This window comes from Mustela nivalis, assembly GCF_964662115.1.
Source record: "Mustela nivalis genome assembly, chromosome: 16".
In the NCBI taxonomy this organism is placed as follows: domain Eukaryota; kingdom Metazoa; phylum Chordata; class Mammalia; order Carnivora; family Mustelidae; genus Mustela; species Mustela nivalis.
The window spans coordinates 65,338,914-65,364,017 of record NC_139035.1 but is presented as its reverse complement, the minus strand read 5'-3'; the positions used below and the strand labels follow the sequence as shown (position 1 = coordinate 65,364,017).

The 25,104-nt window shown below is 46.2% G+C and overlaps 1 protein-coding gene and 1 pseudogene across 2 annotated transcripts; both read right to left on the bottom strand.

Annotated features, from left to right (window-relative positions):
* Positions 1–7,457: 7,457 nt before the first annotated feature.
* LOC309849680 (olfactory receptor 6N2) lies at positions 7,458–8,411 on the bottom strand (the record flags this gene model as incomplete). The annotated part of the gene is made up of 1 exon (XM_082702555.1): positions 7,458–8,411. The coding sequence occupies one exon, from the start codon at positions 8,409–8,411 to the stop codon at positions 7,458–7,460; it is 954 nt and encodes a 317-aa protein (XP_082558681.1).
* Positions 8,412–23,331: 14,920 nt separating this feature from the next.
* LOC309850001 (olfactory receptor 10C1-like) lies at positions 23,332–24,275 on the bottom strand (annotated as a pseudogene). The gene has a single exon. The product of its transcript is annotated as an olfactory receptor 10C1-like (transcript).
* Between the last annotated feature and the right edge of the window lie 829 nt (positions 24,276–25,104).

Here is a 25,104-nt window from a genome sequence, read left to right as displayed (position 1 = left end):
GGCTCTCAAGTCATGGCCCTAGATGTGAGGCACGGGAGGATGAGGAAGAATGAGCGGACGTGAGCAGAAGCCCCCCCCCCCCCTGCCGAGTACGGTGCTCCCAGCGAAGGCTTTCAGAGGCCAGAGATTCGATCCCTGCCAGCAGCCTCCTTCAGCTTCCACTCTGGTCGTCAGACTTTACGCACTCTGGTCTCACAGCTCATTTTGTAGTCCCCATAATCTGCTCTGTAACCCAATTATCTTGCTTAATGGAAACCATATAGGTTTTAGAAACTTAAATATTCCTCATCAAGGGTTTATCTTGTTACTTATCTGCATTCCTTGTCTTAGGTCTAAACCATCCTTTACACCGGTAAAATATTGGTCGTGTAATGGACCAAGATGACATCACTTCAATTACATATATTGATTTTTAATTTCAACTGATTTTCTTCTTCAACTTCTGGATACCAAAGATTCTGCCCTTCCATCCTGGGCCCCCTCCCTCGTCCTAACAGAGACCCAGCTCTAGCAACGCCCTCTAGGAGCGTGCAGGTCAGAGTTTCAGTCTTCTGGACACCGACGTGAATCTCAGCCAATGCAAAAGGGGGTAGAGTAAATCTGCGAGTCACAGAAAACAAGGAGGCAAATCTCTCTCTTTGCATTTCTGTTCCAAACTGTGGCCTCTTCCCTCTACTCTCCACCTTGACCAACCTCAGGCACACTTTGCAGATTTATTGCTTCACAGATGGTAAATATTTACATTGTACACTGAGGTCAATGTAATAAAAATTTATTGAATGTTTTTTGTATGGAAAGCATTATTCTTAGAACAGGAGCTAAACAAATACGTAATAGAAGCGACCCTGAAGTCAGGAAACGAATATTCTAATAGAGAAAATAGAGAAGCAACTAATTGCGAACCAACTGTGTGTGTGTTGGGACATTCCCTCGTCACAGAAACACGCTCCTATTCTCACTTACTCAACAATTAAACAACAAACCCCCCAAATTCCTTCTCCTGACTCACTTATCCCACAGCCACCGGTCTGTTTCCTCCCCTGTTCCCTCAACAATGTTCCCCCAAGGATCTAGCTTTCTCTTAAAGCATTGCAGTCAGACCCTCACCCCTGCCCCTCCTCACTCACACCAGTTACATAAGAGCCACCAGTTCCCGGTCCTTGGGTTGCCTGGGCTGTCGGTCCTGCCCTTCGGTAGGCTCTCCTCGTTGGTTCTCCGGGTGCCATCCTCCAGAGTTTTTCTACCAGAGTGGTCTCTCCTCAGTCGCCCTTGCCAGTTCTTTCTCTCTGCCCTACCTTTCTAATTCACAGAGCTCAGTGTTGATTCTTCCTTCTTCTTTGTTTCGTGAACTCCCTGCTTTGTCAATGCCATCCAATGTCCTGGCCAAAAGCACCAAATAGGTTGAAGACTTTCCAAATCAAATCTCAGCCAACACTGTGTCCCAAATTCCAGACTCAAACCCTGGTCCCACCTCCCTTGGGACGACTAACAGCCATCTCAAACCTCACTCCTGTGGGCGTCCACCATGGAGGCCTCCCCTCTCCAGCCTGGGCAGTCATGGTCTTGTGGCTCACGCACCCAAATCCTTACCATGCTCCTTGTTTCTGTCTTTCTCTCAAATCCAGGATTTTCACTGGGTTCCAGCTGGGACATCTCTCACCTCTGTCACTATAATCGGCTCCTACCAGATCCTTCGTGTTTATTTGTCTGTCGCCTGATCTTGGGTTTCACTGGATCATTAAAAGTCTTCTAAGTGTAATAGATAGTCCCATCAATTCATAAAAATAGAAAATTGTTTCAAACCACCACCAAAGGAAAAAAAAAAAGAAGAAGAAAGAGAAAAAGAAAGGAAGGAAGGAAAGGAAATGAAAAAAGAAAAGAAAAAGAAAAAGGAAGAAAAAAGAAATGGAAGAGAAGCTCTTTGCTCCATAAGACAATCCTCTCTGTCGTTGAAGAACCTCCATGATACACTGAATCCCCTCATTGACCTGACATCTGACTTTCACCCACTATCCCCAGCGCTGCTCTGTGGAAAATCCCTGTTGTCATGCTTTAAACACTCTCTTCACCATCATCACAGAAATTTCAGTTTGCCAAATTGGTCCCTGTGTTTAGTCTTGACCCTTCTGTTGGCAGCCTACCCTCCTGAGAACACAATTCCTCCCAAATCCGCACATAGACATCTCATAACTGGGGGGCTCAAGTTCCCCACTTTCTTTCCCTGTCCGTGGCGAACACCAACCTTTCCCACATCTGAATTCCCAGCCATCCTTCCTCAATTTGCTTCCACCTTCAACCTATCATGAGCTGCAATATTTTCCTTTCATAAGTCCTGTGATTCCAAGGCAACTTTCTGTGAGGTTTCTGAAATTAAAATCTCAACTTTATGGCCCACCTCCCAGAGTGCGTGGCACATGTCTGATGCCTCAGAGTTGTGGCAAAAAATAAAAAAAACTGATGATAACCAGGATGAGTAGTTCAGACCCTTAGTTCACCAGCTGCTCAACTCCTCCCATGGGTCTCCTGATATTGGAATCAGGACTCTTATAAAACCTAACACATGTATAAATTAGCATCCATCTTACTTGGGTCCTTTACAACAATACTAAGTCCCTTTACTGCAAGACACTTTAAGAGCAAATCTTTTTCATTTATTTTCTAGTTCTCACCACTGCATTATCCATACCACCTGATTGTTTAGGAATAGAAGCAAAGACCTGAGTTAAGAGGGGATGCAATTTTAGATCATCTCGTTCTATGTCTTCATTGTGCGAAAGAGGAAACCAGGACCCAGACGGAGCAAATGGTTTGCTCAGGATCACGCAGGTTAAAACACGGCCAATTTGCTGATTCTGCACCCAGACTGTATGATAGCATCAAGAAAGCAGAATATCTTCGCATTTTATTTAAAAAAATTTTTTTGTGTGTTCTGAATGATATGCCTGTGGACCCTGATTATTCTATACCCCTCCCTATTTCCGAACGCCCCATTTCTTCCCAGTGCTCCAACCAGGAAAAAACAGGAGAATAAAATGCCAGAGTGACAATGTCCTTACCCAGAGCTCAACGGTGGGGAGGGCTCAGTGGGCCTTACGCTGGGGAGTCCAGTCACTGCTCAGAGTCTGGAGCTGCAAGAGCTCCCTGCTCACTTCTCCCCTCATTTACAGTTACAGGGGCACCCCTGGGGCAGGAAGGGAGTGCAACACTTTGACAGAGCCCCTGGGGTTCAGTCACACCATGAGAGCCTCCTCTCCCATGGCCTGTGTCCTTGTTAAGTCCTCAAAGAGGCAGAAGCCCCTGGGCCTTTGGAGCAGCCCTCCCGGAGTTGCCAAAGTGCTCTCTCAGGGAGGGGACCGAGACACAGGAAGTTCATCAGCCAGTGGTCCTTCATACCTGTGAGCTCACCTCAGTAATAGTAACGACCTGCCCAGGTTGAGGTAGAACACCTCTCAGGGCAATGATTTTTTTTCATCACAACACAGTTATTGGGGTGGGAGCCTGAGTTTCAAATGGGTTCCTGTGTTGTGAGAAAGCGTACACTTTCCAATGATAATAGGACCTTTCTAAAATGTGACTGGCCTCTTGGACCCCGAGTGAGGACAGGGACAGGCCAGTGCACAACACTGTTAATACAGATTCCTGATGCTACCTGTTGCACCTTCCTACAATGGTTTTATCTTCTCTCACACACAGGACCCTCCCCTTTCCTCTCCTGTTCTCTTGGCTTGAAAAGAGCCCTGACTCAGGACTTTGGATTTAAGTCTGGGTTGCTCTCCCAGCCATTTATGGGACACTGGATGCTCAATGGACTGTTAGGTTTCCTGGATCTCCTACGGACAGGCTACTCCTTGAGTCATAGGACTCCTCACACTCACTGAGATGGCCAGGATCAAAGGATGGACAGTAGAGGAAAGGATACAAAATACAGGACCCCGGTACTGCTGATGAGAATGTAAAATGGTGCAGTCATTTTGGAAACCAGTTTAACAGTTTCTCAAGAGTTTAAACCTACCATCACCAGACGACCTGGCAATTCCACTCCTACGTATGTCTACCCAAGAGAATGGAAGAAGAACTCGTAGATGGAAGCACTGATCGTAATAGTCAAAAAAGCGGAAATGACCAAATTGTCTGTCAATGGACAAATGGATAAATAGAATGGAGTATTATTTAGTACTAAATGTGAACATTTAACATAAGTATTGATGTGGTTGGATTAAACTCTATGATACAGTATGGATAAACTTTGAACTCATGCTAAATGACAGACGCTAGTTGAAAAAAAAACACATATTGTATGATTCCATGTATATGCAATGGCTAAAATAGGCAGATGCCTAGGAGTAAGGGATTAGGGAAGGATGGGGTGATACAAATGTTCTAAAAGTAGATTGTGGTGAGAGGTGCCCAACTCTGTAAATCTACCAAAAGTCATTGAATTGCACAGTTTAGGAGGTGAAGTGCATAGCATGTGCGTTATATCACAATAAAGAAAATAAATGCTTTTTAAGGAGGTGAAATAAAGACATTTTGAAGAAAAGAGTGAAAGAACTTATTATCCGTAGACACGCATTACGAGAAATGTTAAAGAAAACTCTTCAGACAGAAGGAAATCAGACTAGATAGAAATTTCAACCTACACAAAGAATGAAGAGCACGAGCATGGCATAAAGTAAATAAATAGCATCAAACTGTGGCGTATTCTGCAACAGCCCTGAGAAGGAAAGAACTACAACAAGACAAGACGGTAGAGGGGCGTCTCAGGAATGCAATCTTGAGTGATAGCAGCAGAAACAAAAGTGTAAGCTGTACAAATCAACTTAAACAAAATACCAAAATATGTCAAATCCCCCACCAGCATCAGATGCCAGGTACTGATCATGAGGGGCGGGAGAGGAGTTGTGTTGGCTGCCAGGGAGCCTGGGGGAGGCTTTGGAGATGTTTCCACTGTCCTATTCTGAACACTCCTTACTTGAAGGTCTCATCTGTGGAAGTTCGCTGAGCTGCACATCACTGAGTTCTCTATGGATATCTATCTTGCACCTTTTCATTTCTCTGCCAAATTGTAGGCTCTGTGTAATAAAAGGTTGTGGTTCCAAACACAGCAGCTGCACAAAGAGCATCATTTGAGTGAAGGAGAATAAGACAAATCAGGTGGGGGGTGTAAAACAAACTAGGGGACAAGCCAAGAGACAGGCGAGGGCACCCTTCTGTAGTCTCGGGATGCTTTGCTCTCGGTTTTCCACAGAGATTCCTGTTCTGCTGCATTTCGGGTGAGCACGGAGAAGACGGATGAGCGAGGAGGAATGTGCTGCCTTTCTCAGAGGAGGGAGTAGCAAGGGATCGTGAGAATGCCTTCTGCTCTCCATACGTCTAAGGACCATATGGAGAAGAAAGAGTTGTAATGTACAATAATATAGAGAGAAAAATGGATGCAGAAACAGAAAGGAGAGAAATCAAAATAGGTAAAGAAAGAGTAGAGCCATCTCGTCCATAAGGGGAGGACCGTGGTTTCTCCCCTCTTTGTTCTGCAGAAGTTGTCAGTTTCCTTATGTTTATATGTTTGCATATTGTATGTATGTACGTGTACATATATGCGTATATACACGTATACATATGTCCACACAAATATGGAACGTTCATAACTTCATAAGCATATGCTGTACACAAGAAAAATAGTTTCAGCATCCAATTAATCTGCATGGCTAAAAAAAGTCTTATGCTTGGGGCGCCTGGGTGGCTCCGTGGGTTAAGCCTCTGCCTTCAGCTCAGGTCATGATCCCAGGGTTCTGCGATCAAGCCCCGCATCGGGCTCTCTGCTCAGTGGGGAGCCTGCTTCCTTTCCTCTCTCTCTGCCTGCCTCTCTGCCTACTTGTGATCTCTGTCTGTCAAATAAATAAATAAAATCTTTTAAAAAAAAAGTCTTATGTTTGAAGGAATTGCTTGAATACTTAGAAAATTTAATAAATCTATTTTAAGATAAAAATCTTAATTTTCAAGATAAAAATCTTAATCTTAAAAGAGTCTGGGAAATGTGTGACTCAGGAAAAAAAAAACAAACCTATCATTTTGTGACAAATAGCTAGACTTGGAATTCAAGAATCTTTTGATATAAGAGAAAATAAAGAGTTAAATGGGGTCATAGAACCACATAATGTTAACAGTGAACATCACCTAAAGAAAGCTTACCTGCCCACCAGTTTGTGAATAAGAAATAGAGATCCAGAGAGGATAACCAAGGTATGCAGTAATTAATGATTAATTGTCAGTATTATCCAAAGGGATTTAAAGGCGGAGGTCAGCAAGCTGAGGCTGGCTGCGCAGGAGACAGTGGGTGAGTTCACCCGGAGTGGATCAAAGGACTGTAAAAAAGAGTGGGTTCCAGTAGTGATTAGAGTGGGGACCAGAATGTGTTAGTGAGAGGAGTGGGTCAGATTCATTATATTTTTCACTCTTGACATTTTTACTGATACTCAGCAAGTTTAGACACTTGTTAGATTCTGGACATATAGCAAGTAACAAAACTGACATGATTTCAAACCAAATGCAATTTATAGATTGTAAGAAAGAACAACAAATTATATATTATTTTGATCTCTCTATCTGCATATATGCATACAAATTGTGATACATATTTAGAAGGAAACAAACATAACTTCAAAGAGAAAAAAGGAGTCCCATACATTAGATAACATGCACTAGGTGACCATCTACATTATCCTCTCCACGATAATGTCACTGGAATGTGACATCGGAACATCACTCACACGATGAGAAGGGAACCAAATGAAACACTGGGGGGAAACAGTGCAACATTCTTGGAGCCAAGAATAACTCAAAAATCTAATAAGATAGGACCAAAAAGATAAAAAGATGGATTCGAGGAATAAGGAGAAAATGAAGAGATAATGATGCAGTTGAAGCTGAGAGACCAACCTTTTTGAGAAGGAAGAACTGGTCACGTGTGTCAAGAGTACAAGAAAGAGGAAAGACAAAAAGGGTCTCATGGATTCAGCCTGGGGATCATTATGATCTTGGCAAAGTGTTTTTGGGAAAGGTCTGAGCCAATTCCAGATGGCAACGGGTTGTAAAGTGGGTAGGAAGTGAAGAAGGGGAGGTAGATTGCAATAATCACGTGGAGAAGTTTAACTGGAAATGGGAGCAGAGAGACATAGACCTCTAGCGGGCTGAGAATGTAGGCCAAGGAAATATGCGTGCTTGTTAAGAAGGGAAATTCTAAAGTATTCTTAAATGTTCAAAGCACTGATGAAGTAAAAAATGGAAAACAGTAAAGATATAGGAAATTAAAGAAAAATGTAAACTATGCCTTTGAGAAGACAAAAGGGGATGAGGTCCATAGCATGTGTGATAGTGGAAAGATTACTCAAGGTCAAGACAAAGGCCCATAGAGCTTGAATGAGCCAACATTGAAGTGGAGGACAGACCTTGGTAAAGGGTCAGTGGTGAGTGGGACTGGCTCCCCCGCCTTTCCGGAAGATGGTCCTCCTGATGGCCTTAATGAGTTCCTTGTTACGAAGACTGTAGATGATTGGGTTGACCAGTGGTGTCAGTACAGAGTAGACCACAGCAAGTGTCCGGTCAAGGGTCAGAGAATAGCTCTTCCTTAGGCGCACATACATGAAGATGATGCAGCCAAAGAAGATGAGAACCACGGTGAGATGTGAGGCACACGTGGAGAAGGCCTTCTTTCTCCCTGCAGCTGTTTTTATTTTCAGGACAGCACCAATGATTCTTCCGTAGGAAACCATAATGAAGAGGAAGGTTATAAGGATGATGAAGGCGTTGATGGCAAAGTCCACGAGGACATTAGTGGCTGTGTCCTTGCAGGCCAGGCTCAGCAGAGGTGGAAAGTCACAGAAGATGTGTTGAATTTCATTATAGCCACAGAAGGGGAGCTGGGACACCAGGATGACTTCAGAAATGGGACACAGGAAGCCACAAGTCCAACAAGCAGCAGCCATCTTGCCACAGAGTGCCGGGGTCATGATTGCAGGGTAGTGGAGGGGCCGGCAGATGGCCAGGTATCGGTCGTAGGCCATGGCTGTTAGAAGGTAGCATTCAGAGGCCCCTAGGGAGTGGAAGAAGTAGGTCTGAAGGAGACACCCTGCAAAGGAAATGGTCTTCTTCTCACTGAGCAGATTGGCCAGCATCTTGGGGATGGTGGTGGCTGTATACCAAAGTTCCAGAAAGGAAAGTATACTGATGAAGTGGTACATGGGGGTGTGTAGGGCTGCGTCCAGTCGTATGACTAAGAAGATGAGCGTGTTCCCACAGATAGTGAACAGGTATGCCGACAGCAGCAGGACAAAAAGCCAGCCCTTGATGTGGCCCACTTTGGGGAAACCAAGGAGCACGAACTCAGCCAAGCTCGAGTGGTTGTGAGATTCCATGGAAGGCTGAGGTGGGGGAGGGAGGAAGGGAGACGAACATGGGGACAGGTGACTGCCAAACCCAACTCAAAACTTCATTTGTCTTTATTGTTTTGTTTTGTTTTTTTAATTTAAAGGCAGCATTTCATTACTCCAACTGCCACTTCTGGGGATACTACTCTAAAGTTAACAACCGCTAACGCTTATGACGCAACAAGCATTTTTACACGTGGTTTGTATTTTACTTCATTTTCACACAAGTGATGAATATCCTTGTTATCCCCATTTTACAGCTGGGAAAGTTCGAGAACAGATAGAAGGGTGAGATAATAAAACTCTTCTATTTCTTAGAGACACCATGTGACAAAAACAGGACTTGAACCCCTGCCCTTCATGCTCTCCACACTGTGTGTCCTTCCCCAAACATTCTATCCACTTCCTCGGGTCTTAATGTTTCCTTCAGTCAAATTCAAAAGGTGAGATTTGTGAATGAGATGAAGGCAGAGGCAAGTCTGTTGTTCCCGTTGACTAACACAAACACTTCTCGAATGCACGGGTGTCCGGCATCCAGAGTCCGACCTCAGCAAGGTGCAGTCCCTGCCCCCAGACAGCTGATGGCCTCGAAGGGAAAGCAGCACAGCAGTCAGTCCTCCTGGTATCGCCTGAGAAGTGCAGAGCCACGGAGCGCTGAGGAAGGGGCCGGTTCCTCAGCCCAGGCTGACTGAGGAGCTTCTCAGAGGGAGAACCTCTCGGACTGAATTTTCCAGAAACAGTGGCAGTTAGTTAGCTAAAAGAAGAAAACAAACACTTCAGACAAAAAGCACACGAGTAGGTGCAGGACAGGAAGAGCGGGACCTCGAGAAATGCACGTTCCCCTCTGTGGTGAGACAGCTGGGACCGTAGCCCCTTAGGAGGAATGTTAGCCAGAGGGACGGCTTGATCGGTTTTTAAAACATCACTGATAGTCAACTATCCCGACCTCCAGCTCAGACACAAAGGTGTGAATTTGCCTTGTGGGTGTTGCTGGTGGAAAGCCAAGTGGGTGGTTCACACAACAACCCCACCAAGAGTCAAGAAGCCCACATTCTGCGTGTCAGAAAATCGATGGTTATCAGTAGAGGTGGGGAAATCATAGCTGGCTTGGCAAAATTTCACACCAAAAAAAAAAAAAAAAAGTGTTGCATATTCTAATTATTTTCAAGCACTGTGAGAAGCAAATGCAAAAAGAGAGAGAGAGAAACCACTGAACCACAGACACAATACATCACAGAGGGTATGAATACAAACACGGCAGCTGGAGACAGCGACACCACACCCTGTATAGGTCTTGGTGCATCTGGAGAGGGCTGTCCAAATTCTAGATTCCATGCTGACCATCTGCCGTCTCTTACTTATTTTGCAATTCTAATACTTGATACAACGGCTTTCACATTCAAAGTATTCCAATGTTTTAATAAAACTAGTTAATTTAATAACTGGTACGGCTCCCCACACTTTCCCCTCGGCTCATACCACCCACCCAAACCCCAACGCGGCTCCCAAACCCGAGCGCCCTGCAGTACTGAAAAATTTCGAGTTTGATGTTTTAAAATGCTGGATGGACTCAGAGCACTTTGTGTGTAAGGAGGTCCTTGTGAACCTCTTGTATCTATAGGAACTGTGCACTCTCCACTCCAAGTACAGGAGACAAATGAGGTTAGAACAGAAATCTTGGCTTCACTGCATTCTGTCATCTGTGCCCCCTTAACCTCTTGCTTCTACACTCTTTCTTTTCCCCCCGTCTGACAACCGCTTCTCATCCTTCAAAATTAGACCAAATGGGAGCTCTCTGGTGAAGCCTTTCCTGGCTCCGTTGGAAAACGTGACTGATTCCTTCTTCCACGTGCAGTGCCCACTTAGCACACAGCATCACCTTCGTGAGAAGTCTGTCTTCCCCGGGACCTGGCAAGATCTCGGAGAGGCAGAGCTTCATTAACGACTGTGCATCCCGCCAGCACCCAGAGCGACAAGCTCAGAGCTGTGAGCTCAGTGAAGACTTTGTGAATGTACCTCAACCTTCCTGTAGCCTGAATTTAAGTTATATTTTTAGTTGCACCTGAACACTTCCTTCCTGCCGTTCCTGTGGCATCTCAAGCTCAGTGTACCTACAGGAACTTAGCCTGGAAGATCTGGGCTTGCTTCCCTTCCCCTAGTCCTGTTCAAGAGCCCATTCCTTGCTCTTCCACGGGAATTAAATTCCACAGGTTTTTCTGATCACCTTCAGTGTGTAGTAACTGTGACTGACAACATTTGCTCTTCTCACCAGTTAGCTGTCTTGAAGCCAGCTGCAAGTGTAGGTCAAGACAAACAGGGAATGATTCCAGAAGGGCCCACCCTCTGGATCTCCGATTCTAGCCTCAACAAGTGTCCTTCACCCCGCGGCTGGAGAGCCTGCGTCCCGGCCTCTCTAGGTGACTCCTTCCCACTGCAGCTGCTCCCGGGACAACCCATCTCACGAGATCTTTGTATTCACGGCTCCTGGGTCATGAGGGATCGTCTCTGAAGACCCCACTCTCGACCCTCCTGACGGCACATGGCCAGTCTGTGGCCGCACATGCGGCAGCTTCCTGTCTCTCCACATTTTCGGAGCAGGTGTGAGCCCCGTTAGCCACTCTCAGTTGTGGACTGAATTCACGTATTGAACGGGGGCTCAGGACCATGGAGAGGGTCTTTCTCGTCTGGTTGTCTAGGACTCTCAGAGCCAGACATTCCAAGTCCTCACGGGAGTCATCTTTCCACTGAGCCACCTCTCCAATGTCAGAATATCAGCTGTTTTCAAATCCCTCAGTACCGGTCCCACCTTCCAGACCCCCGGTCTGCATCACTAGTGTGGCCCTCGGATCACCTACCAGCAGCTGCGTGTCTCCTGCATCGGTTTCTGTCTTGCTGGGCTCAGACGTATGTGGGAGACTGAGACTGGATCTAGGAGACTTTTCTCTCTGTAGAGATGCCATCCCCATGGGGCAGGGTCCCCTGAGCCAGCCCTGTTTCAGGCCACAAGGGGCACAGGCAAGGAAGAGACCTCCAACCCCAGAGGCAGTGGGGATCAGGGCCCTCCTCCTGGGAGGGCACTTGGACGGATGCCATGTCATCTTCCCCTACCCGGGCTCCGAGAAGCTCTCCCAAATGCTCCCATCTCACCATCCCTTCCTTCACGCCTACCCCTCCCCTATCACCACCAGCTTCTTCACACAGACTCCCGGACTCCGGCTCTGAAACAGGGCCCCACTGTCCTACTCCTCTTCCCAAAATCACACACTCCCTCACATTTCCTGTCTGGCCTCACAAATCCAAAGACTTTGTATTTCCCTGCATCTTTCCAGCCAGATACTCCACCTGATCGTGTGCCTGACCCAGCCCTACTTCTCTCTTCCTTCGGGAAGCCTCCCTGATAGGAGCAGGCAGCTCTGGGGGCGGGGAGAAGTATGGGTCGTAGAGCCTCAGAAACCTTTATTTCAACCCCAGCTCTACCAAAATACCCAATTACGAAGGCTCTACTAGGTCACGTGTGTCTTTCTGAGCACAGCACACGCATGGATACGATTTTTGCAGTTACTCTGTGAGGTGGGTGCCAGGGTGATTTCCATTTCCCATGTGGGGAAACCAAGGCACAGAGAGTATAATGTGTCCCAGGTCATGCACTGAAAGTGCCCCTGCTCTGACCGCAGAACCGTGCTCAACACCAAGCTCAGAAACGCCGGTCGTGGTCGGGCTGTCCTGCTGAGCCCCGCTCACGGCCACGCGGCCTCAGACATTCCTGCGCGTCTTCCAGTCCGTGTCGTCCCTGCGTAGGTGTGTGCCGTGAGGTTAAGTGCGATGAACACACAAAGTCACCCCTTCATTCCAGAACGTGTCTGTGTACCTCCCGGCTTCCTGTTGTAGAGGTAAATGCGTGTTAATTAAACTCCCCCAAATAACTCCGCAACCACATCGAAGTCACTTCTCTTCCAGCCAAAGGACGGGACCACACCTGTCGTTTCACGGCGTCCGTCCCACTGACTCCCGGCCATGCGGGGTCGCACATCACGGGCACCGTGCAGGGTTGAGTAAGGGCGCGTTCGAGCGGAATTCCTAAAGGCTTCATGAAGGCCGTCTGCGGACGGCGCCGGGGAGCCGGGCTTGGTGTGAACTATGATGGGGCGTCTTAATGAATCTTACCCAGAAGGTGGGTGAGAGCGGTCAGTCATGAAGAAGCAGTCACTCCCATTCACTGGGAGAGGGAGATCCTTTCTTTATCGTCTGTGTGGTGATGCCATTTTTGTACGTGCTTCTACATGATGACGAGGTGGCCTTTCTCTTCCTCACATCACCACAATCACCGAGGGGCCTAGGCTGACGCTGCTATTCTGTGAGAACGCCGTCGCTGCTTTTGAATGTCTTTCTCTCTCTCGGGTAAAAGGCATGAAAGGTAGACGATAAAGTCTAGTACGTACGAGGAGATCCACAGCCTCCGTTTCTTCCTCTCCCGGCCATGACGCCATTTTCCTTTCTCGTGTTTCTAACATTAATTGATAATTTCCCTATTGAAGAGTTCGCTCCATTAAGAAATAAAGGGACCAATCCGGATGGTTCACGTGTGAGTTTCCAGGAACTGAAACTCAGCTCCTTGTCACTCCCACACCCTCGTCCTGAGGCCGTCGGTCTGGACTCCGCACCACTCTAGATTCACAAATACCAGAACACAGCTCTCCTGTCCTGCCTCGACCCCCTCTCCTTCCGGCCGAAGATCCGTCTCGAATGTTGAAGTCCCTTGACCGGTCACTCCTTTTCAGACTGGTTTGTGTTTGTCGCTGTCTTGCTTACTGAAAACAGCAGCAAGACTACAAAGACGCTGGATAAAAGTAGGAATCAGCGGGATGCCTGGGGGGCTCCGTCAGTTAAGCATCTGCTCAGCTGCTGATCCCAGGGTCCTGGGCTCGAGCCCGTGTCTGACTCCCGGTTCAGCAGGGAGCCTGCCTCTCCCTCTCCCTCTGCCTGCCGCTCCCCCTGCTTGTGCTCTCTCTCTCTCTCTCTCTCTATCAAATAAAGTCTTAAAAATAGAAACCAGCTCTATCCCCCAAGTTCCTGAATCACGCTCCCCTCGGCTTAGGACGCTGTACAACAACATCCTGGCGTGTGCCCTCTGGGTGGGCTGCCTTCCACCAAGGCAGCATCTCCTCATTCTCTGGTCTCCACCGTCACACCCCGTCAGAGGAGTCGCACGTGACCACAGGACGTGAATGGCCGACCTCCCAACCGCTCTTCTGCTCACGGCAGCCCGGCGATGCATTCGTAGCGTACGTTTTATTTATTTATTTATTTATATGCTTATTTCTCTCTTTTTACCAATAAATTATAAAGGCAGTGAAAACAGAGACCAAGTTTGTTTAACACGATGGTTCAGTGCCTGGCATTTTTCTTCCGGCACAAAGCAGATATGCAGTAACTGTTGGGTGAGTAAAGGGAAGGTCTCCCTGATAACTAGCCCCACCCACCCCCACCAGCCTACTCCACACTTACAAACAGGACCGGCCAGAGTCTCCCCTTACCTGTTTCCAGAGAGCTCTGTACTTACGAATTAGTCTCATTTCTAATAACTTGCGAGCAATGTCCGTTCCCATACTGAACTGTAGGCTTCATAACGGCAGGGACTGGGTCTCTCTATTCGGTGTCTGTGTTCCACACAGACGCCTCTTGTCTGACCCAGTGCCAGCGTCGAGAAGACCCTAGTCATGCGTTAACCGATAGAGAGACACGCGCCTCCCTGTCCTTACATGCCTGGACAGCTTCGTGTGTTGTCATACTTGCTCACTTTGTTCCTCTGCCCAGACCCAAGACCCTTCCTTATCCCCTCGGTGGCTCCTCTTGTGACATTCGGTCTATTTCCGATGAGCTTTCGGAGGCTGCTTGAGTCTGGTTCTCATCACCAGGTAGAGTCTGGCTCTACCATCTGCCAACTTCAGGTCACCTATACTGTTGACGAGTATACTCTAGGTCTCCTGTGAGGTTATTCCTGCAACTTTCGAGTATCACCGCTGACTGAGACGCCCGGGGAAGACCCCTAGATCTTTTTCTTCAAAGTTATTATAAAACGCATGTACTTTGAGAAAAGCTGTTCCTCTAACAAGAAGCCCTCCCAACAACGCTGTCACCCAACCCACACCTTCCCTTGTGTCCAGGACATGTTCATGGGATGGGGCCACGCAGGCAGAGAGAGACAGAGAGTAAGAAGCCTTGAGGAGAAGCTGAAAAGAGCTAAGGAAAGTGTTCTGCAAAGCTCCTAAGGATGCTGTCTCCGAGCCAGAGCCATCGGCGGGGAGGTGCCAAATTACAGACAAGCAGAGAACAGGAGTTGCCGCTTTATTAACTTGTCCTGAGCACATAGTTTGTCCTGCGGTGATGAGTTCCTCTGTTAGAGTGTCCCAGTCTCTACTTTGTAGGTGACATGTAAATATGGAGGAAGGAGCGGGCCAACTGTTGATGAGAGCCACAGGGTGAATACTTCAGGCTTTGCAAGCCCTTAGGCTGTGTCACAACTATTCACTCTGCCGTCATGGAGGGCAAGCGGCCACAGACAGCAGCTGAAGGGACCCGGCGGGGCTGGGCTCCAGCCAAAGTCTATTTCCAAAACAGGCTACAGATCTGATTAGGACCATGGACCCTAGCTGGATTGGGATTTAGTTCAGAACCCCCTTCCATGTGCACCTGCACACACACGCACGCACACACACAGGCATACACACTTTGCTTTGATTAACATTTTTCTACCTCTAGTGTTTCGACACGGCTTCCACGTGTCATGAACCCTAGAAGGTGTCTCTCCGCATCCCCAAAAGCCTCCATCCAGCCTAAAATTGGTGTGTCAAGCAAATAGATATTCTTTGACAAGTTTTCTATTATTTGAGCTTCAAATCAATCTATACATACAAACTCTGTTCACCAAGAAAAGAGGCAGAATCGAAATGAAGCAAACAGAAGCATAGATCTGGGGTCTTATAATTCAGAGAACAGAGATTGAGGTGGTCACCCAAACTGTGTCCTCCTAGGGGACAAACATCGAAATTTTTAAAGGCAGAGGGTGAGTGTGCACATGTGTGTGTGTGTGTGTGTGTGTGTGTGTGTGTGTGTGACTTACAAAGATCTTTGATCGGTGTTGGAGGTAGAAAACTAATCTTGGCTGAACATCCTTGGTGGCGAGGGTCCTCACCAAGCAAAGTCTGTGACCCAGCGAGCTGCAGACATTTGTGCAGACATCAAGTGCAGACACTTGAGGTCTGGCCCAGTTCAGAGTTGATGGTCCCATCAGTGAGGACATGCCTGAGACCCACCTCTCTAATGGCCCCCCAACTCCCCCGTCAACCCTGACATTTCCTGTCACTTGTCACACCTTGGGGAGCACACATCCACCCCACACCCTGTCACTCAGAACTCGTAGACGGAGCCCTTCGTGTGACAGGTGGAAGGCAGAGATGACACCCACAGGCCCCCAGGAGAGCAGCGGTGCCAGCAGGAGTGTCATATAAACCCCCTTTGAAGAAGACAAATGAAAATTTCAGAAGAGCCAGCCCACGAGGAAGGAAATAAGCTATAATTAAACGGACTATCAAGCCATCACTGGGGCCTCAAAGTTTGTTTAGAATTTAAATAAATCTCTTGATTATTATTAATATGAGTAGCATAAAAATATAATTCTATACGCCCCTGGAAACTAGACAGTCGTGCGCAGGAATCACGCGGAAGCAAGCCGAGCTGAGTTGCACCTGACGCTGCCCGCAGTCTGCCGCAGGCACAGAGCACATCTGTTTGGTTTCCACCTTAATTTTCACTATGCAAATTACCTCGTCAACCCCAAGGGCGTCATAGACCCGTCTACGGTGAGAGACAACAAATGGTTCCTGACTTGGACTTGCCATTAATCATCTCTGCTAGATCGGGAAGTGTCAGTTCTCCACCACAGCCCCCCAAAAAAAGGCCTTTGTTTCCTGCGACAAAAAATTATGGAAATGCAGAACAGCTCTCGATTTCTAAAGTGATAATCACATTCACTTTCTTCCCCCCTTCGGTTTGCCTGTGTACGAATCTAAAAAAGAATAAAAAATAAAAATAAAAGTCCTTTTGGCAATTTTGAAGCTAAAATTATATGCATCTTTTTATAAATGGTGGCAGGCGCCCTATACCCTCCTTTTGAGGGTTCCAAATGCTGAATGTTGTTTGGCTTCTCGTGTGGATTTAATACTCCCCCACGTGGCACATTTTAGTTCTGCTTTTAAAAAGCCATTAGAGAAAAGATGTACTTTGTTGTATAAACCAAAGTCTCAGTGATAATTTCTTCTAATGCTGTCACTTTCAGAGGCCACTGAGTATACCTGAACTATTTTATAATCTGACCCACCTGATGTCTGGTGGAAACCCTGCCACCAGCCGCCGCTCCCCACTCTACCCACCTATGCCCCTTTTCTCCCTTTTCTTCTTGAACGTTGTGACTATTCTTAACTTTGGGGAAGATTGTCAAATCCCATGAATACCACATTTGGAAACTGTATGACATATTGTTTTTATCAAAAGGCCAATTCAGGGTGCAGAGATGTTTTCCTCATATCGATTTCCTGAAGCACGAATGTGTTCTATCTTATTATAATTTATAAGTGTTAGATAATGACCTTGAATACAAATTTGTAAGAGAGGCTCCAAAAGCCTTGAACATCTTTTGTTAAGTACTTTATATATATTTTTGTTGCTATAATGAATTCTCTTTTCTTAAGATTTATTTAAATTCATGTACGTGAAAGAAGATATACAATGCCTAACATACACACAATTTCTCTTTAATTATATTTTATGATAGCTGTTGTTATATAATTATGCAATTGGCTCTCCCCCCCACCCCCCATTGAACTGTGACCAGCAGGCTGGTCAACCCTCCATGTCAATTTTAATAATTTGTCTGTACTTCAACATAAGTAAGAATAAATCTAAAAATAAATACAGCTTTTCCCATTGTTGATTCTTTTAACTTCTTCATTCCTTGTGCTTTTCGCTGTGATAGCCAGTACCTCTGGCAACATTGAACAGGAACTGTGTTAGCCATTAATCTCGGTTCACTCTCGATCTTAAAGGAAAGGCTTTTCATAATTCACTATGAGGTTGGCTGCATGATTTTTTTTTTAAGATTTTATTTATTTGTGAGAGAGAGAGAGAAGAGAGAGAGAGAGAACACTCAAGCAGGCAGAGAGGCAGGCAGAAGCAGCAAGAGAAGCAGGCACCCTGCCGAGCAAGGAGCCCGATGTGGGACTCGATCCCAGGACCCCGGGATCACGACCTGAACCGAAGGCAGCGGCTCAACCAACTGAGCCACCCAGGCGTCCCGATTTTTAAAAGTGCCTTATCAGGAGCGCCTGGATGGCTCAGTTAGTTATGTATCTGCCTTCAGCTCAGATCAGGATCCCGGGGTCCTGGGAGCCCCTGTCTGGCCCCTGCTCAGTGGGGAACCTGCTTCTCCCTGTCCTCCGTGCTCCTTCCTCTCCTCCCTCCTGTTCTCTCTATTTCTGTCTCTCTCTCTCTCAAATAAATAAATAAAATCTTTTTTAAAAAATGCCTTATCAGGAAGCTTTTTTGGAGTTTTGTTATAGTTTCTCGTTTTTAAATTATGAATGATTATTGAATGCATTTTTATTCCTGCATCAAAAGAGATTCTCATCAGGGATTTTTTATTTTTTAATCCATTAATATGATAACTTGTTTTATTCACTTTTCAAATGCTAGGTCAATCTTGCATTCCTGAGATAAACCAATCTCAGTCCTAGCCACTTAGTACAGATGACTGAACTAGGCTCAGGGCGAAGTGGAGGGCAAAGTTCGCATTGATGTTAACGAGTGAGACGGGCCTCCAAGTCTTTCTTCTTACACTGGTTTTATTTATTTTGGAATCAGCGTCAGGAGAGCTTCTTAAAATGCATCATTGAGTGGTATTTCCAGGAATTCTGTTCTCTGGAGGGGCTAAACACAGGACTTACCTTTTCCTTTAATACCTGGTAGAGCCTGGTGGTAGGTATTAATGGGGGACATTTTGCATGGAGCACTGGGTGTGGTATATAAACAATGAATTTTGGAACACTGAAAAAATAAAATTAAATTGAAAAAATCTTGGTAGAACTCAAGAACTCACTTGCTAAGCTATTGGGGTTCTCAGTTTTATTTACAGGAAAATTTTGAACTAATCTGCTATTAATATTTTCCACTGCTTCCGAACTTGACATTGGTAATTTTAAATTTCCTGGGAATGAATCTGGCTAGCTAAATTTTAATTAATGGGTAATGTTGTTTATAGTTATCATCTTATCATTTTAAACTTTGTGACTTAAACTGATAGTTTGTTTTTCATTCTTTGTATTTCTTACCCCTCTCTTCCTCTTGTTTATTACTCTTGTAAGGAGTTTGTTCTTTTTTTTCTGTAGAATGAACTTTTTAATTTCTATGTCTTCTTTGTTATATTTTTATTACATTAATTTCTGCTCCCCTGTGCATACTTTCTTTTCTTCAAACTTCTTCATTTTTTCTCTGATATTATTTTTCTAAGTTCTTACTTTAAATTAATTTTGCACATTCCTTCTCTAATGATGCAAACATTTAAGGTTATGAATTTCTCTCTAAGAACCACTTTTGCCTTACCCAGAAGTTCAAAATTGCGATTTTTTATTATTGTTCAGATCTAAATATTTTCTACTTTCGTTTCCAATTTCTTCTTAAATCCATAAATTGTTTAGAAATGCTCTTTTAATATCAAAATATGGACGTTTTAAATTTATCATTTAGTTATTTATTTTAAATGTAATTATATGATGAGTTAAAAGCCAGTCTATACAAGATTAATTCTCTTAACGTGCTGAGGCTTGTTTTATTTTGAGTAATGATTGACAAAGAGAAATTGTATGTATTCAAGGTGTACAATTTGAGGCTTTGATCTACGTATGCAGTAGTCCCTTCCTGTGTGTAGGCAATGTGTTCCAAGCCCTCCCGTGGATGCCCCAAACTGTGGAAATACATACATATTATATTTTTTCCAGTACATACATACCTATGAACAAGTTCGATTCGCAAATTACAGTAAGAGACTTAACTCCAGGGAACAAACTGAGGGCGGCTGGAGGGGAGATGTGCGGGGGACGCGGTAACTGGGGACGGGCATTAAGGAGGGCCCGGGAGCTGATGAGTACTGGCTTCTATGCAAGGGACCAATTACGAAATTCCACCCCGGAAACTAATAATACACTGTATGTTGACTGATTTGCACTTAAGTAAAATCTTTGAAAAAAATAAATTACAGTACTAATACTAAAATGAGACAATGACGAGGAGATACTGTGGTAAAAGCTCGCTCTCCTGCTTCCAGCACACCTGGTTGTCCTGCACTCACTCTCCTTGTGCTGGTGTGAGATGGTAAAACTCCTGCGTGGCGGGGAAGGAGGCAAGGGGCGGAGCGTGGGGCTGCCCTGACCTCATGGAGATGCGTCAGAAGGAGGCACCTCTGCTTGCAGCCCGGGGTAACCGTGGATTTCTGGGGAGAACGGCTCACTGTGAAATGATTGCCACCATCAAGCTGATAAACTATCCACCATCTCACATACTTCATTTTCTTTTTCTTTCTTTCTTTCTTTTTTCTTTTTTTTTTTTTTTTTTTTTTTTTTTTTTTTTTTTTTTAAGAGAACTAGGAAGATTTACCCTCTCTGCAAATGTCAAATAGACAATACAGTATCTTCACTTTGGCCACCAAACTCTATGTTAGGTCTTTGGGACAAGGGACGCACAGCTCCAGTGAACCTTATTTTACAACCTAGTGTGTGTTTGATGCCATACGTGCTTCCAGTCGATCCGTATTTTACGTGCCTTCAGTGCGTGGGTCGTGACAAGTAGTATCCTTAAATGTTTTATTTCCTTACTTATGATTTTATCTCTCTGGAGTATTATTTACTTGGGGGGGGGGTGGGTATCTTACTTTGGCGGTGAGTGTGATCATTTTGTTGATGGTTCTCCCACCTGATGGTAGGACTTCCTCCATAGGAACAGTCCCCTTCCAATCCGTGGCAATGCTGTTCTTTCCTCTTGCTTGGGAGAGGTAACACGTTTGAAATGAGTTCAGACTCTTTATCTACTAATTGATCTTGGAAATAAAATGGATTCATTTTCCTGCTATAGGAAATGTAATGAGAAAACGGAGACAAAATACGCCAGTAAAAATGGCATGTCTGTGTAAGAGACTGTGGGGTTAGACAGGAGTCCGGGATAGTTCTACGGAGAAGGGAACCCACTCCTACCTCTTCAAGGGAAAGTAAAAATGGCAGGAAGCCTGAGACCGAAATCTGGCCAGAGAAATCTTCGTATGTGCCCCATGGCAGGCCACGTTCTCTGTAAGGAGAACATTCACTCGGTGGGACAGACAAGTAGGTCCTCCACTGACCACCACGACCCACCAAATTCACACGCCACCAACCACTTCTGCCATGTGGTGCTCAGTCAAGGCCACAGACCTTCTGCTTCAGGTCAACATGGCAATGTAGAGACTGTGCCCTGGTGATACGGTGGGAAGGGTTAGAAGCCCTTGGTACTGTCCATTCCCAGCCTGTTTCTAAATTCCCATGTAACCTGGTCGGCTTATTTCCCACCTACTGACTTCATTCTTAACTTCTGTAAAGATAGAGGGATTTTGACAGAGGGAGGGTAGGCCCTGCCTAACCTAGAAGCTCACCTACTTGCAGGCAATATCCGTTCCAAGTAAGTCTTCAAACATCCTATGTTGGCTTAACCTGGGCTTGAACTTTGTCCCCTATCTCCGCAGGATAGACCCCTCCACTACCCCATCCACTCCCGCAAGAAAGCAACAATCACTTTGACTAGGGATGGGATAGGGTCACAGGTTCGATTTCTGATGTTGTAACTCCTATAAGATTAACCTTCATGATTTAATAATATTAAAATTAGTTTCTTCTTACTTAGGAGACCCCACATCCAAAGCTCAGAGCAGAAAATGTAGTCCATATGTGGGCTGGATGGTCATGGAAAATTGACCTGAGACCAAGGCTAAATTGTCTTTAGAAAAACCTCAAATTGGACCATCCATCTTCATTTACTAAGTGGGGGTTCTTAAACGGTCTATAGCTCTAGTGAGGATTACTGATTAGGGAATGAGGTCAGTGCTATGGAATGTCACCCCACACACATTTTCCTTCCAGGAAAATAAGTTAAAATAAAAACCAAGTCATCCTTGCATTAGAGATAAAGTATCTCAACATCAATATCAACAAAATAGGAAATCCAAAATTCATTTACTCTTATTGTTTTTTTAAAATGCTCCCCAGAATTACTTTAAAAACAAATTTTCTTTTTGTATTTTCAGTAGAGCTGCTGCCATGTTATCCTGAGACAAGACATCTCCTAGAAGATCCTACAGTTCCACATCTGGTCTGAAGTCCCATCTAGATCCTCAAGGGATTAGGATTCTGAGGTCTGAGGGTTGGGGAAATATCAGAATCAACGTCTCTGAAGCTACTTTACATTTCCTCAGTCCCTTTCTGCCAACGCAGGCACTACTTCTCTCCCTTTCATGACCTCCCACCACCACAGAGACACATAAAGCAAAACACAAATGTTTATTTCTTGATATTAGTCCGTATGTCACTGTTAGTGATGGAGATGGTGATGCCACGTGGTGGTGACAGTGGTGATGGTGGTGGTGACAGTGGTGATGGTGATAGTGGCGATGGTGGTGGTGATGGTGGCGATGGTGGTGGTAATGGTGGCGATGATGGTGGTCATGGTGGTGGTGATGGTGGTGATGATGATGGTGATGGCAATGGTGGTGATGTGGTGGTGATGGTGGCGATGATGGCGGTGATGGTGATGGTGGTGGTGATGACGGTGATGGTGGTGATGATGGTGATGATGATGGTGACGGTAATGGTGGTGATGGTGGTGGTGATGGTGGTGGTGACCGTGGTGATAGTGGTGGTGACAGTGGTGATAATGGTGATGATGGTGATGATGATGATGGCGATGGTGGTGGTGATGACGGTGATGGTGGTGATGATGATGGTGATAGTAATGGTGGTGATGGTGGTGGTGATGGTGGTGGTATGACAGGAAAGGGAAGGGGAGGATGGGAGAGTGAAAGAGGGATGGAAGACCAAACCTTCAAAACAAAACTAAAAATTCTCTGAAAACAGAAATCATGCCTTCTTTTTATTATCTCCTCTTGCTTCCCAGAGCTAGCACCAAACTCACAGGACTCCTGCCATGATGTCACCCTGACGACTAACTCGCGATCTCAAGCTTACAGTGCCAGGCATATTTCTATGACTCACTTCTAACCATCAGCAGCCCCAGCACCCTCATCTCTAACCCCCAATCTTCCCCTTTAAAGAAGAAATTCCCAGCTCCAGCTTCAAACTTTCTTGTACTGTAGGATTCTGGGAACATGGAAATGCGCTTCTACAAGTCATTTTCCATGGTTTTCCAATCCACATCTGAACCTTCATCAGAGAGTCCTTTTGTTTTTTTTGTTTGCTAATGACATGTCCCTCCTTTCTCAGAGCTTCCCCAAGAATCCCATCCTGAGCATAATTCCACAGCCAGCTTTGGTTCTTCCAAATTCTTTCAAACATAATTCCATTGCTCTGAGTTTGCCCAAATATCTGCACCTACATCCTTACTTTTGTTTTTGTGTTTGTTTTTCTCATCTACATCCTTTCACCCATGTTAGGTAGATATGGGTTTAGAGGCCGTGTCTCTCCGATCTCCACAACTTTCCCAGCTTTTCTCAATCAAAGAATCAGTCCACTTGATGTGGACTGTGTTTGAAAAAATTATTCAATTGATTTTTTGATCAACTGAGCAATTAAATTCTACAGTCACCAAATGATGCTATAGATCCTCAGGGTCCCTTCAACATAGCCCTGATCCTCTGGGTGACCCTTCTGACAGCCTCCTTCACCTCCTTGTTGCGGAGTGTGTAGATGATGGGGTTGAGGAAAGGGGTGAGAAGGGCATACACCAGGGCAATACGCTTATCTGTGCCTTCAGCATGACTCCCAGCTGACCCGACATAGACAACAAAGGCAGAACCAAAGAAGAGGGCCACCACGGTCATGTGAGAGGAGCAGGTGGAGAAGGCCTTGGCCCGGCTGGCCACCGAAGGCAGCTTCAGCACAGCCCTCAGGATACCGCCATAGAGTCCTAAAATGAGCACAAGGTTGCATATGTTGACCATTCCAATCACTACAATATACACTTGAGCGTGCCAGCCTGTGTCCACACACGCCAGCCGCATCAGCGGGGCCAGGTCACAAAAGTAGTGGGCCACCTCTTTCCAGCAGAAGGGCAGACTGGCCGTGAGGCCGGCCGGCACCAGTGCCGCGGAGAAGCCGGCCCCCCGCGAGCCCCCCGCCAGCCACAACCTCACCCTTCTGCTCATGAGAGCGTGGTAGTGCAGCGGGCGGCAGATGGCCAGGTAGCGGTCCAGCGCCATGACCCCCAGCAGGTAGCACTCGGTCATGCCCAGGGAGTGGAAGACTACAGCTGGATGAAACACGCGGCGGCCGGGACGGGTGAGCGCCCGTGGAGCCACGTGTGCAGCAGCGTGGGCGCCGTGGTGCTGACGTACCAGAGCTCCAGGAGGGAGAGGACGCTGAGGAAGAAGTACATGGGTGTGGACAGCGCCGCGTCTGCCCGCACCAGCACGATGACGAACAAGTTCCCGGCCGGCGCGAGGACGTAGATGCACAGCGTGCCCAGGAACGCCAGGGGCCGCAGCGTCCTGGGGGCCGCGAAACCAGCCAGAAGGAAACTCGGGGTCCAGGTGCGGTTCAGCGGGTCCATGACTCCTAAGAATAAGGGACAAAGACAGAAGATTCACTAACTTCAGAATTCTTCTTTTGAAAAATTTCCCCAAGCCAAAAGTATGGAATGAATCAACCTGACAATAAATGAAATGTCATCAAGAACACTTTTCAACCCCTCATTCTTCAAAAGCGGAACTAAAGGCTGGAAGGCAAAAGAAGTCTGCAAGTCACAGGCTTGCTGACAGCCGGAGTGGAGTCCCGGTCCTGCGGCCATCCGTTCTTTTCAGATGGACAGAAAGTGACCCTAGAGTCAGGACCCAGGGCTTCCTCCCACACTCCCCGCCAGGAAACAGCAGAGACAAGAAATCCTCACGGCCATCCCCTTATGGTCCAGATGAAACGTCCCTTGATCCTTTAAAGCATCCACACCTGCCACCCCCCCCCCCCCCCGGTACCCAGCAGTCAGTCGTGCTAACCTGCGCAAGAAGAGAACACACCTTCTCGAAAGTGCCTGCTGGGTCTGCTGGGGGGACCTCTCTGGAGTTCGGGGATGCCCTCAGCAGAGGCTGGAGGAGGAAGCAGTGAGAGAAGTGTTCTCTGAGAGCACCCTCAGAGCTCAGAATGGTAAGGCCAGAAGAGGAATCAGTGAGTAGACTCGGTGCGTTCTGAGGAAGGGTTGCCACAGAGAATTCTGTACCAGGAGGTCCCTAAGGAGGTTACCTGTGAGCAGATGAAGTCGGGGCTCTATGGTATCGGTCTAGAAGAGCTGTGATGTAAGATAGAACTCGTTCTTTTTTTTTGGAATTGGCTTTCTAAACTCGTGTTGCCACCAACTCAAAATGAACATTGAGTCTGGCCATTTCTCC